The following is a 14026-nucleotide window of genomic DNA, read 5'->3' as shown; positions in this document are numbered from 1 at the left end:
AGGCTAGTTTTTAGAACCAACTCCCTTCGGGAAAGTTGTAGATCACTTCGAGACCTTAAAGTTAGACCCAAGAACCACCCCAATCGGTGAAGAAATGACAAAGATATTGGCATCCGAAGTTCAGTAAAAATCTCGGATTTCCATTTCCAGACAGCATACTGTCTCTGCCTTTATCACCATTTTTTTCCTACCTAAAGTAGTTTCTAGGATCAACTTCCTTCACGAAAGTCGTAGAGCACTTCGATAGCTTCAACTTCGACCCAAGAACGATCGTATTCGGCCAAATATTGACCAAGTTACTGCCATCCAAAGTTCGGTCCAGATTTGCAAGTTTCACCGCCCGTAGAAAATCTTTCAACTAGCTTATTCGGCCCCGACTAGTTTCGGATCAAGGTAGATTTTCTCTACTCACTTCCCTAAGTATAAGTAGAACCCCTTGTCCTCTAAACTCTACGTATAGTATAGAATCTACGTTAGAAAGTAGCATGTTCTTGATTCAAAGTATCAATATCATAGATAAGATTATCTATTGTTTGGTTTCAAGTAGATAAGCTAATCGTTTAAAATGCATGATTGTCAATAAGTTTATCTCACTAATGGAGGCATGAGCATGTTAGATAAATGATCTTGTCTTAAATAAACATATGTTGTATTGAATTTCTCAAAACGTAAGATAGAACGATTTTCGAAAGATAAGATTTTAACGCTTGATTTGAAGTATTCATATTTTGATCTTTTCGAGCATGCTTAGTAATATTGAGTTGAATTATCTTGCTAGTATAGTTTCAATGAATGAGTTATGCTTATTTTTGTGAAAAGTCCTACCGCGGAGTCTACGCATGAAAACGTGACACAGAAATCGAGAAAGTTAGAAACATGACACCTAGGGTGTGGTTAACGAAAAGGCGTGTTTTGGAAAGGTGAAATATTTTGGAAACCGCAATGTGGCCGGTCATGGTAGCCCATTGTGTGGTGTGTGTTTTGTGTGCCAATGGGAACCCGGTGTGGCGGAACCATTGTGAGGATACTCGGGAGACCGGAACGGCGGAACCGAGGTTGGGTGTGTGGCTTGGTTATCCGCGGAAAGAAGCCAATGCAAATTGTGTGCCAATGGGAACCCGGTGCGGCGGAACCATTGTGAGGATACTCGGGAGACCGGAACGGCGGAACCGAGGTTGGGTGTGTTAGAAACAGATTTTGAAAATGTTGATTTGGTTATGAAAAGTGAAAATGGAGACACGGTCTACGATGAGTCGCGTAGGAGAAATACAAAAAAAATATGGACACCAACGATACTTGAATAGTGAATGTGGATGTGTGATTGTTACTATTTGTCGTTTATAATTTATTGTTTGTAAGTTATGAGTTAGTGGGTAGGGTTTACTCTATTGAGCTTTTGTAAGCTCACAGTGTTACCTTTGGTGACCCTGACATATTATATTGGTGGCGACGCCGGTATAATGTGTCAGACCTCATAGATGAACAGGGTGAACATTATACCTTGGAAGCTTTCGGAGCCGAGGAGCTGGCCAGAATGGAAGAAGAGGCGGAGCAGTAGATAGGAACCCTAGTCTACCCTCCTTTTGTTTAATAAAGTACTCTTGGGAGAATTATGTTGTAATATTGAGCTAGACTCTATTTAGATTTTCAATGAAATTGCCTTCTTTAACGTACCCAAAATTGAGGGCGTTACATTATGGCTCGTTTTTATTTTTGGGTGCACCTTTTACCAATTTTGTGGCGCATTTTATGAAATTTTTGTGGCCCGAGATATGAATTTTGTGGTGGTTTATTTTTTTGAATATTTGTGGTTACTTTTACAAAATTCCATGGTGTTTATGAAATTTGTAGTAGTAAAAAAGATGACGCAAGCTCAAAAAAGGCAGCCCCAAAGTTATGAATTTTTGTGAGGTTAGTTTTTGTGGTCGTGTTTATGATTTTTTGTGGTCCAATATATAAATTTTTTAGTGTTCAATTACGAGATTTTGAGGCGATTTACGTTTTTTTTTATATACAAAAGTACGTACTATACCCCAATTTTTATGGGTACCCTAGCCTTGTCCTTCTAATTTAAAAGTCTCCAAAAAAAAAGTTGACTGAAGACGTGTAGTGGATGATTTTTCGATTGGCTTGAAATGTAGAGAGCAGACAAACAAGCACAAGCACAAGTTTAACTTTATTTTATTTCCAATTGAACTTTAGTGAATTTGATTACAGGGAGGATTTGCAACTTTGTCTTTTATATTCCACCTTAACTCATGAACTTATCCAGTCTAATTAAAGTTGAGCTCAACAAATTGGAGAAAGCTATAATATATAGAATGTTAGGTACCCCTTCCGTTTCAAATTGCTCATCCTTTATATTCCCTCCGTCCTATGTTTATTGTCCATTATTTTGTTTGTTTGTTTTTTTTTTTTTATGTCATTTGCCTATATTTTTTAGTGTGAATCTTAAAAAATATGCAATATAGATTTTGTTTGATAGATCCCGATTAGTTCTATAATACAAAGTTTTTAAAATTATGAAAAATATTATAGATTGAAATATATAAGCAATTCAAAAATGATACGCAATTCAAAAATGAACAATGAAAATAGGACGGAGAGAGTACTATTTTGAAATGTTCCAAATTGTTAGTCCTCTTCGAAAAGTCCAAACAAAATGCATGTATTCGATCTTCCAAAATAGTCTATTTACCAATAACAAGTTGAAATATGAATGCATTGTTGGAAACCAATGTATTTTTGAAATGTGAATGCATTTATGTTACAAGTAATTAATAAATGTATTCACACATAAAAAGATACGTGGATTTTCAACAATCCCCTTATATTTCAACTTTTGGCATATGTTACGTGTAATTTTGGTGTATGTAACGCATGTTTTTGCTAGTTACGAAAGGGGTATCCCGTGGAAATATATGGTACAAATAGTTTTGGATAATGAGACATTTTTTGTGCCTGTTATGCTTGTTTGGTGTATGGTATGCATATTTTTTGACTCATTAATTACGCATTTTTATAGTATTAGCTACGTGTTTTTTTTTTTAGATTATGAATAGCTGTGTGCGGTACACCCCAAAATAAGTATTGAACAAACAAATACCAAATGAGATTAGAATGAGTGGAACTTGATACGTTCCTCGAGCTTGTGCATGTTTTGGCACAACTCAACAGCCCATTTTTCAGAGCCATTCACGTGAGAAGGTGGCCCAAAGTACCTCTTCTGAACAGGGCAAATTATGCAAAGCGACAAGTTTTTGGGTGCCGAGCGGATACCACACACGTGATATCCCGTCAGCAATTTCAACCGTCCAAACGTATTTTGGATGGCCTAGATTTGTTTCCTTTCTCTCCTCTCACCACACCACTCTCCGTGCGAAACACATTTTAACGGTTGGAATCGCCAACGCGTAACGCCATGCGGTACCCGCTCGGCACCCAAAAATTTCTCAAAGCAAAGCTAAAGCCAAAAGCCTCTCTTCTCAGCACCGACCGTTGGAATTTGGAAAGTTCATACAGCGGCTATCACAAACGGAACACATCTCAGTTAAAGGAATCAGTACATCCAAAAGCAACCTAACCATTTCAAACCAAAATCAAACCAGTCCCCATAACCTCTCTCTCTCTCTCTCTCTCTCTCTCTCTCTCTCTCATCATCTACTACTATATAGGACCTCCATGCATTGCACAGGAGAACAAATTCAACTAACACTATCAAGATTTCAAGAATGGAAGTTCAACATCTCGTTCTCTCTCTAACCTCTCTCCTCTGTCTCTCCATCCTCCTCTTTCCACATTCAACAGGTTTCTTTCATCAATACCCATTTTCCATACTGATTCTTCTAAATGATTTTCTTTCCATGGTAGAGTTGTTTTATAATCGAAGCCGTTACTACTTCATGACTTGGCACGTTCATAGTAAAAAGAAATTCGTTATTTGTTCTGCAAGATTTCTTCTGGTATCCTTTTCTTTCACTTTGTTTGGTTCTCATCTCAGAAATATTTTCTGCAAAATTTTTTACTGTTTCGTCAATCCGTATTTTTTCGTTTTTGGTGATTTGTTACTAGTTCTACTTCCTCAAGATTTCTGACATTACTTCCCTTGATATTGCAGCGGCTGCCCCAGTAGGAATCTGCTACGGCCGTGTCGCCAGCAACCTCCCTCCACCCTCCACCACCGTCGAACTCGTCAAATCAAACGGAATCGCCACCGTCCGTCTCTTCAACACCGATCCCGAAACTCTCACGGCGTTTTCCGGCTCTGGAATCTCCTTCATGATCGGAATCCCCAACGAAATCCTCCCTTCCCTCGCCAACGGCCCCGTCGATTCCTCCCTCCACTGGCTCCAATCCAATCTTTTCTCCCATGTTCCCCCTAATCAAATCCGGTACATCGCCGTAGGAAATGAAATTCTCCTAAAAGACACGTTTTACAATGCCTACCTAGTTCCAGCCATGCAAAATATGTACAAAGCTTTACAAACCTTAAACCTAGCCGATACGATCAAGCTCTCCTCTGCTCACGCAGCTTCTATTCTTTCCAATTCATACCCTCCCTCTGCCGGAGCTTTTGATCCAAATTTCCTACCCATTATGATTCCTCTCCTGCAGTTTTTGCGCGATACTCAATCGCCGTTGATGGTGAACGTTTACCCATACTTCAGCTACGTAAACAACCCAGAAGATGTATCGCTAGACTCTGTTTTGTTCCGTTCAACCAACATCGCAAATGACCAAAACATGGCTTACGACAATGTCTTTGACATGACGGTCGACGCGTTTGTGTACGCGATGGAGAGGGAAGGGTTTGCCAGGATCCCGGTGGTGGTGACGGAGACAGGGTGGCCGACAGGCGGTGGAGCAGCGGCGAGCGCCGAGAATGCTTTGGCCTATAATGGGAATGTGGTGAGGAGAGCTTTGGAGAACGTGGGTACGCCCAGAAGGCCTGGGGTTGGAGTGGAAGTGTTCTTGTTTGATCTGTTTGATGAGAATGAGAAAGATGGGGAGGAGTCTGAGAAGCATTTTGGGGTTTTTGGTGTTGATGGGGTTAAGACATATCCCCTTAATTTCAACTAAAATCAACTCCTATGGTATTGTTTGCTAGCTTCCACTTTGTACTGAAACAGAGTGTTATTCTAGGGCATGTTTACTAGGTTTGAAACAGGAATGCTAAAGTACATTCATCAGTGAATAATAATATAAGTTGGTATTTTGATGATTCAACAATGTGATTGCAAAAAATTCAAATGTGGAGGCCATATTTGAATGTAATATACATCAGCGGGCTAGTGAGTTAGTTGTTAGGGGAAGAGGAGGCCATCAAATGAGTGGGGCAGACATGAGAATCGAACCCAAGCCAAACGAATGGGGCAAAGGGTGCTCGACCAACTAAGACACCACCCACATTCATATTAAGGTGTTCAAGTGTCAACTAGTTAACACATACGTCAACTACTCCAATAAACCAGCTAAAAAAAGAACTACCATGTTCTACTACAATCTACCCATTTCTTAGTTGTAGGAGACACAAGGAGCCTACTTTTGTTTACCAAATGTTTGGCCACATTTAGCAAAGCCCTTAACAGGGTCATTTTCAGACGACGTAAATAGAGAAGGGGGCATAAGGATCACATATTTATTACACAGTCTCGGGTAGACCTCAACCTCAAAAGTTAGCTCTTGAAGTAAGCATGTCCTCACACTTATATACTTCATACTATTACTTTGATACTCAGAAGATGTGGGACTTCGCTTCACAGGATTGACCCTTGGAGACATATGTTCACCTAGTAGAGAACAAAGATTTCTTAAAAAGGATATATGTGAAGCCAAAAAAAATCGTTCGAGCTCTGTTTTTATTTGATTCCATTGATAGCACCGAATTAGTGGTAGTATACTAGTATACATATACGGCTTACAATTGTAATACCTGTCCCGGAAATTTTGGTATTTCAATTACTTTTAATTGAATTATATGTTTTGGGGGTTAAAAACCGTAAATAATAGAACTTGCGAGGGTCTTATAGGTGATTTGCGATTAGAACATAAGTTAAAAATAGGTCTAGCTTGCATACGATAATCTTTATATAGGTTTACGAGTATCCTGGGGAGATATTTCTCCCCATTCTTCTCTCGTACGTGTACGTGTATGTGTATAGAGAGAGAGAGAGAGAGAGAGAGAGAGAGAGAGAGAGAGAGAGAGAGAGAGTTGGAAAGAGGAGAAGAAAAGGCGGAGAAGAGAAAGAGGAGAAAAACCCTAGTCTGTTCTTCACGAAATTATTCAAGGTATCTAGAAAACTTGTTAATTTCTGGAATTTTTACTAAGGGTTCAATAGTGTGTCTATTGTATTGTGTTAAATTTTCAGAATTTTATGAGAAATATGGAAAAAGATAAAAATCGTAAACCTAGCTGTGGTAGAATTCCTGTTTTTGAACAGACAGCTTACAGAGCTGCGTTTTTCATCAATTTTTTTTATGGTTAAACAATTCTCTTGATTATGGGTCCTTTTGGGTTTGAAATATTGATAAATTGGTGATATTTTGGCGTTGGAATTACTAAAAAGTATTAAGTATTCGATTTTTTATGAATTTTCGAACACAAACTGTTCTGCTAGAAATTGTGTTGCTCTGCTCAGAATTTCTGAGTTCGGAGGTGATTTTGACTAAGTTTCTTTGTTTTAAAAAATCAAGGAAAAATCAGGGATGAACTTTGATGAGTGATAATGGTGTGTACCAAATTTGGGATTTATTAGAGGCATATTCTAGGTTTGGCGAAATTTACAAGTTGGTGTGATCCTGCTGGATTTTGTCTTTGTGGTTCCGATATGTCTTGGGAAAAACAGTCATATCTTTTAGTTTGGGTATCGAGTTTGCGCACCGATTTTTTATTTGGAAACTAGACTTGTATGCCTTTCTGAATATGTAGGGTTTGCGGCTTGTTTTGTAATAGGTTAAATCAGTTTTTGGTTTGAAGTTGGTGGACGTGCAAAATCTGTAATATTGGACAGCTGTGTGAGTAACTTCGGACAAGCATAACTTTGTTGTTCGGACACTATGTTGGGCAAATTTTATATCAAAATTCATGTACCGGAAGTGTACTTTCTAACGGTGGTGGTCTCATGAACTAGTTCTAAATCTATTAAATGTTATGATCATTCTAACACAGATTGGTTGTGGAATATGTTATCTTTTTGGAGAATTGGGAAGTGTTTGAGTTTCACACTTATCGTGGGATACTTTTAGGTATAGACTTGGACATATTTGTATCCGTTAGACATTATTTAGTTTCTTATTAGCTTTATAACATTGTGCCAAGTATTCGTTGAATTAGTAACTAATATGAGTTAACTTGTGGCTAGGTAAAGAGCCGGTCATTCGGGAGGTGCCGAAACCTTAGTTTGGCATACTTCGGTCGACACAAAGGTGAGTGTGTTTGATATAGTTATGTTCAATAAAGTATTACATGGTGGTGATTGTATATCATGCTAATTGGAATTTAGTTAATGATATGTGTTTGTTGGGTGTTGATTGTACCCGCTAAAGGATTGTGGAGTGAGTCACACCATATCGTGGGCTATGCTGTCTAATTAACGGTGAATGGGAATGTGGTGTGCGGGACACAATACCTTGGATACATGGGATGTGGCAGACGTGCCACTGTATGTTGGTGTTTACACATGTGGTTATACGATTGAGTAGTTATGTTGAGTTTTGTGTGGTTTACATTCAAGTGAGATATTCCTTTGGGCTCTGTGGTATTTTATTGAATGTATTCTATATCTCACACGCTGGTTTTCCTTTTTGGATTGCCAGGTCACAGGTGGTCGTAGAGTTGGTCCACTACCGGTCGGCATTTTGGAGACACTTGGATTAGTATCGAGTGTTGGTATTTTTGAGTCGAGTTGGTTGTAATGGGTCAAACTCTAATATTTGTTAAACTCATTTTGTGACTAAGATTGTCAAGTACTTTATGATTTCAAGTTTTTAATTATGTGGGAAACTCTGTTAATGTTTTAATTACTTATGTTGGGATAAGAGGCATTAACTTATGTATTATGTAAGTTCGTAAAATTGTTGACACATTGTTTATGTTAAAGTTAAGCCTTCCGCTGGGGTTTTACTCTGTTATGTGCATGGTTTATCGTTTAGATTTTGTTCTTTGGTGTGGAATGCCACGTGGTCGTGTCGGTTCGGGCCCACTTCGGGTGTCATTCCGGAACGAGGCGTGACAACAATAGTGCCTTCTGGAATCATAATACTTTTCACCCTTTTGCGGGGCTTTCTCTAAGGAAATGGCTAGTCCAAATACAAGACAGCAGAGTTGTAATTGGGTGTGGAGAGTCTACAGTTTGATACCTTGGACTAAGGATAAGTGCTGAGGAATACTGAAACACCGTGCTTGATAACTAATGCAATTTGTAAGCAGCTCTGAAGCGGCAAAATTCTTCTAATCTTCTAGTATAGAATGTAATGATTGGGTCGTTCACAAACTAGGGGTGATGTTGCATTCATGAAGATAGAAATAGATATACAGGGAGTTGGCCAAATTTTCATGTGATTCAGTAAACAGATTTCATGCTATCCAGTAAACGGAATAGAAATTGAATTATCATATCAAAGATAAAGAAAAAATTAGACACTGCATAATGCAAAACGCCCTTTTGGAATATTAAGCGAAGTGAAGCGATCGGTTCATTTATCCTATCCGACGGCACCAATTACAGAATGCAGATACATCTAAATTGTAAAACGCAGAAGATTTGTTCCTAAGAGTTAGATTGTCCAACTTAGGATGCCTACAAGCTGGTGTTTCTGCTTTTTAAATGTTTTTCCCATCAGTTTTCTACTTTTAGAAAGTTATTGCAGTTTGGCTAGTTCCGGCTTGGCATGGCATTGCTAAATGTCAGTAAGAAAAGGGACAAAGGGAATTTTTAACTTCACCTTTGAGAAGCAAGAGCCCATAAGGACAACATGTGGAAAACAAAATTTGTCGACATGAAGAGTACTTGTTATGCTCGTCACTAGGTTTTTGCCTATGATCCCGATTTCTATAAACCACATAGCGATGATTGGAGTTTTGTGTCATGTGGACTTTAAATTTTGGGTAATTTTGAGCTTTATCCGCACAATTTTTCAGATTTTTGAGTGTTGTGAGTTGTGACAAATTGGACTCCATACAATTGGTTTCAGTTTAGACCATCCATTTACGGTCATGGGATTGAAATTCTGGAGAAGCAGTAATTCAGTGTCGAAGGGCTTGTTTTGTCCATATGGAGCTCACCTGTAATCCATATGGCGATTATGCTTCCTTGCTCCTAATTTCTTACCATGGATTTGGAATGCATTAGAAAGCCCAGCTTCAATGAGATCATCCCAATTCAGAACTCAAATCCTTGGCAATTACATTATAACCCTCCTGTCAACTGAATGCTCTTTGCTATGTAATTAAATTGTTTTGTTTAATATGTGCATGTGTTAAAGCTTGTTTCTTCCCTACGAATGGATTTTCGTTCCAGTTCACCTTTTCGTCTTCAATTCATGCTTTTGTGTGAGTGTCTTGGAGCTTATGATACAGGGTTCGGTCGTCTTGTGTGCCCTTGCTCACTTGGTTCTTCTTTTCCAGGTAATGGTACCTGAGGCCATTGCCATTGTCATGGCTCCCACTGATACAAGAAGGTATGCTACTTTCCTCGAAATTGTTTTCTATTTCACGCACCAATTATCTTTTATCTGCCACATAATTTTTTCATCATTTCCCCAGGGAGGAGGTGAGCTTTTTGGGCTTTTTGAAATTCGGAACCTTACCCGCCTTTTTAGGGTCTAGTGACTCTAGTTGCTATCTGCTAGTCATTCTACCACCGTTAGTTGGCTGTGAAGCATGTATGAATATGTAATTATCTTCTACGTGTCCATCAACAAATTGGTGAAACAAGTACATTTTGATTAGCAGCTAGTAGAACACCATGTAAATGTGTAGCTCTAAAAAGTCGCACTTCATAATATTTGCATGACAGCGATAATCATGAAGTGCGGTAACTTACCATGGCCTTATGTGGGTTTAGACTCACCCGACTCCTCACAAAGTATCACCACAAGAATCGATACAATTTCCATATCAAAAGGAATTGCACAGTTTCAAGAAGCTTACATCTCTCTCCAAGAAAACTGCATACATGTTTCAATTGGCAGCTTATGGTGTTTAAGTTGGACAATATAAGAGCATTTCACCTTTAGAAGTTTCACACTTTCTGAGTGATGTGATCTCAGGAGCTATGGAATATTCAGGCTATCAGACCCAGGTGGGATGAGCATACTGAAGGAGTGCCAAGAGACGGAATACCACCCTCATAGAGAACCTGCGGAGGGGAGTCCCATATACGAGCACTGCTCCAACGTCTACGTTAATCCTAATATCAGGTTAGAAATATGCGATTTGCGTTGAGGCAGTGGTTGAAATGCAGAAATGCTGCTTTTTATGTGTATGGTGTAGCATTTTTAGTGCTTGTAGTTGAACAAGCATAGCGCTTGAGTTGGGCAGTTGGCCCTCAGAAGTGAACCTGGTAATTAGTGGGAAGATGTAAATGTAATGTTTCTGTTTTATTTTTGTTTTGTTTATATATGTTTTGATATAATTAGCTAAGTAACAATTAATGCATTTACGATGATTATATTCAAGCGAAGTAGTATGTATCAAGATTCCCTCAGGTAATCATTCACAAGACACAAATTAAGATCCACTACAACTATATTCGATGATTTGAGCTATTCATTTTGTAAGACTATGTTACTATATATCTATAAGAGCGTAGGTTAGTCGGAGATAGTAAAAATTAATCGTCCATTTTTCTTGTGACAAATAAATTTGTTCTGATACATATTGATGTTCAAGCAACTTGACTTTCAACATACTTACCAACAAAAGAAAAAAAACATTGACTTTCAACATGAATGAGACCTTTGTTAAATCCCATTTGACATCACATAAGGAATCGTCACATACAATGATCATTGCCAATGCACTCCAAGCCTATTGTTTTCCAGGTTATGGTGACATGACGCCTGTATCTTGCAAAGTAACTTTCCAATCCAAGATTTTGTTCAGGTAAAGGGAGCACCTTATCACTTGGGCTACCCTTCCTTCTCTTCTGACAAAATAGTTATACTGTTACAAAGTAGATACGGCTAATCTTTTGCAAAAAGGAGTCTCCGAAGTAGAAGTTCAACCATTTTTTTTTTTCAATCATGTAATAGAATTAATTACAAAAATTTCTATCTTAACTTATCAACAAGGTATTAACACCATCTTCATAAGAATTCAGCACTCCACCTTATTGCACCTAAAGCATTGATACAGTGCCAGTCTCGATGTTTGGACTGCTCAGGTTCGATCCTAAACTTGATTGTCTACTTAGGCATAAAAAATGAAAAGACATACAAATTACTTGTTAGGTTTACGTTACAGGAATTTTTTTGTTGCCCCATGCATGCAGGTAGGGGGTTGCCGATCGAAGGCTGTGCGCTTGTGTGGCTTTCCGGGGCCGGTTGTCCGTTGATACACCCCAAGCATTGATACACAACCGAACTATATATATATCTCTCTCTCTATATATATATATATATATATGTGTGTGTGTGTGTGTGTCCCAATTTTGAACTCGTAAAAGTTCACTATTTTATGCTTTGTTTAGAACTTAGGGAAAATGAGAGAGAAATGAGAGGAAATGGGAGGAAAAAAATTTGCTATTCCTAAAATTTGATATTATTTTCTTCTCTTTTTCTCTTCTAACCAAACAAAAGAGGGGGAATTTTTTTAATTTTCCTTATTTTCCTTTCCTTGAGTTTCAAACAAAGCTGAGAATCTCTAGCCCTTACCTTACTCAAATGAGTTAAAGGTCTCTTTCTTATCATCCACTCCAATGGCAAAACCCATTTTCAACAAGTTCACATAGAGAATCTCTGGCATCCACTCCAATGGCAATCCCATTTTAACCCAAAATCCTCGCCACCAGAGAAATTCCTTCACCATCGCCTTCAATTTTCAACCAGATTTTTTCAAATCACGACCGAAGATCCATCCATCAAGCTCTTCGGCGAAATCACTAGGGAAATATATACATATATATAAGCGAGTCCACGAGAGTCCTTTCAGTCTCTTTACGCGATTGAATTTATCCGAATAGGCACCAAGGGAGTACACGAGTTCCAATGGTAAACAATCCCCCCCCCCCCCCTCCCCCCCCCCTCCCTCCCTCTCTCTCTCTCTCTGTGACATATATACAATATAAAAATGTGCCAATGAAAGTTGTAATGGATGTTTTTAGTTATTTATTTATGAAAAAGAAGGTTGCAATAGATTGTGTGGATGTGCAGGGCAGGATTAGCGGTGAAGAAGGATGGTTATTTCTAGGCCCATGGGGAGGGAAAGGTGGTGCATATACAACTTACAAGCCTGACGGACCTATAATGCAGATAACTATTCGTTATGGAAATGTTATCGATTCAATTTTATTTGAAAGTAAAAGTCGCGATGGCGTCGTCATAGGAAGCTCCATAAAAATCGGTGGTTCTGGTGGCGGTTCGTCTGCAAAGGTGTGCCCCTCTTTAGCTTATTCACAAATTCGGACAGAGATGTATTGGAGTCGGATCCATCCGATGCACGTGGTTCCTCACATGTCGGACGGTTCCGGACAACATGGTGTCCAAATTTGTGCATGTTTGTTTTTGTCTGTAGCTTTTTTTTTTTGTTTTGTTTTTTTTTTTATTTAAATTTTTGATCTTTAGTGTTGAGGCGAATAGGCAAGTGAATTATGTAACAAAAACTACAATAATTTCAGCTGATTTTTACTTTTATCTTTTATGCGTCCCAAACAAAGGCCTAACTTAGACTTGCGTTTGTTTAGTTCTCCATCGACTGTTCAGTAGAGCAATTCTCATCCATAAGCCTGACGTACAAAGACTATCGTGGACTTGTAGTACTCTCATCTCTCAGTTTTAATACAAATCTAAGAAACATTGGGCCCTTTGGTAAGGGAGGGGGTCTTCCTATGTCCATTCCAATAGAAGGTGGAGTCATAGCTGGATTCCATGGACGTGGTGGAAGCCTAGTTGATGCAATTGGTGTATTTGTTGAACCAAAAGTCAAGGTCACCTTCTATCCCTTCTATTTTTCTCTTATCCAATTAATAAATCAAATTTCTCATGCTCATTTTATCTCTCATAAGTTGGTTACGTAAGAGAACGGGCTCTGTAAGGGTTTCATTTTGATGATCTGAACTTCCACTTTTAAGATTCTCGATATGGAATTTCTTGATTCGTAATAGTTGCCTGAAATTGAGTTTAATACATTGGTTGTCACGCCCTCGATTTTTAACATAAATAAATAATCCATTTTAATAAATGATCCTCACATAGAACAGATAATACCCAAAAGAGAGAATTCCAAATAATCATTTACAAACTAGGTTTCCAAGTTTAAAGATTTACAACATTGGCACTACGGCCCAAACTCCATAGTTAGTTAAAGACAGTAAATTTAGAGGTTATATAATATCTGAAATAAAAAAAAAACTTCAAATGAATTTACAATTTAATCCTTTCAAAAGATCATAGAATCACTTCTCGGGATGGCTTTCAAAAGATATGAAGTCAAGCATGCACACCATGCACTCCGCGTCAAAATTCTTGAGATGTACCTGAAAATGATAGGTTGAGCTACACTAGCCCAGTAGAGAATTCTATACCCAAGCTATATGTAAATGCGATGAAACATGCCACAAGAATGAATGATTTCTAATGGACGATCGAAGATACAAAAGGCACAATGAACCAACAAACAGCGACTAAGGAATTCAATACGTCTTATGGATATCCCTTGCCATTCGTACAACAACTAGGAGTAGCTTTAAGCACAAATCAATCTAATCAACCAAATACCGTTTTCTCAAATCATTTTAAGATTTCTTGAATGACTGCCACCTTTATTTTCCTCATTTCTTACATTTTACCATCAAGGCTCTTCTATAAA

General features: G+C 38.3%; 3 protein-coding genes across 3 annotated transcripts in view; all 3 read left to right on the top strand.

The window, feature by feature from the left end:
• The window catches only part of LOC131309361 (uncharacterized), a 29932-nt gene that overhangs the window by 10747 nt on the left and 5159 nt on the right, over positions 1–14026 (top strand). The gene's annotated exons all lie outside the window — the stretch shown is intronic.
• On the top strand, positions 3593–5229 carry LOC131310259 (glucan endo-1,3-beta-glucosidase, acidic-like). Its single transcript, XM_058337181.1, has 2 exons — positions 3593–3807; positions 4118–5229. Exons 1-2 carry the CDS (start codon positions 3732–3734, stop codon positions 5077–5079), a joined length of 1038 nt encoding a protein of 345 aa, XP_058193164.1. The 5' UTR covers positions 3593–3731; the 3' UTR covers positions 5080–5229.
• Positions 9409–10733, top strand: LOC131310271 (AMSH-like ubiquitin thioesterase 2). Its single transcript, XM_058337194.1, has 2 exons — positions 9409–9678; positions 10270–10733. The coding sequence occupies exons 1-2, from the start codon at positions 9569–9571 to the stop codon at positions 10442–10444; spliced, it is 285 nt and encodes a 94-aa protein (XP_058193177.1). The 5' UTR covers positions 9409–9568; the 3' UTR covers positions 10445–10733.

Source organism: Rhododendron vialii, chromosome 12a (assembly GCF_030253575.1).
Source record: "Rhododendron vialii isolate Sample 1 chromosome 12a, ASM3025357v1".
NCBI classification, from domain to species: Eukaryota; Viridiplantae; Streptophyta; class Magnoliopsida; order Ericales; family Ericaceae; genus Rhododendron; species Rhododendron vialii.
Note: the sequence above shows the minus strand (reverse complement) of the source record. Positions and strands in the feature narration are given on the sequence as shown.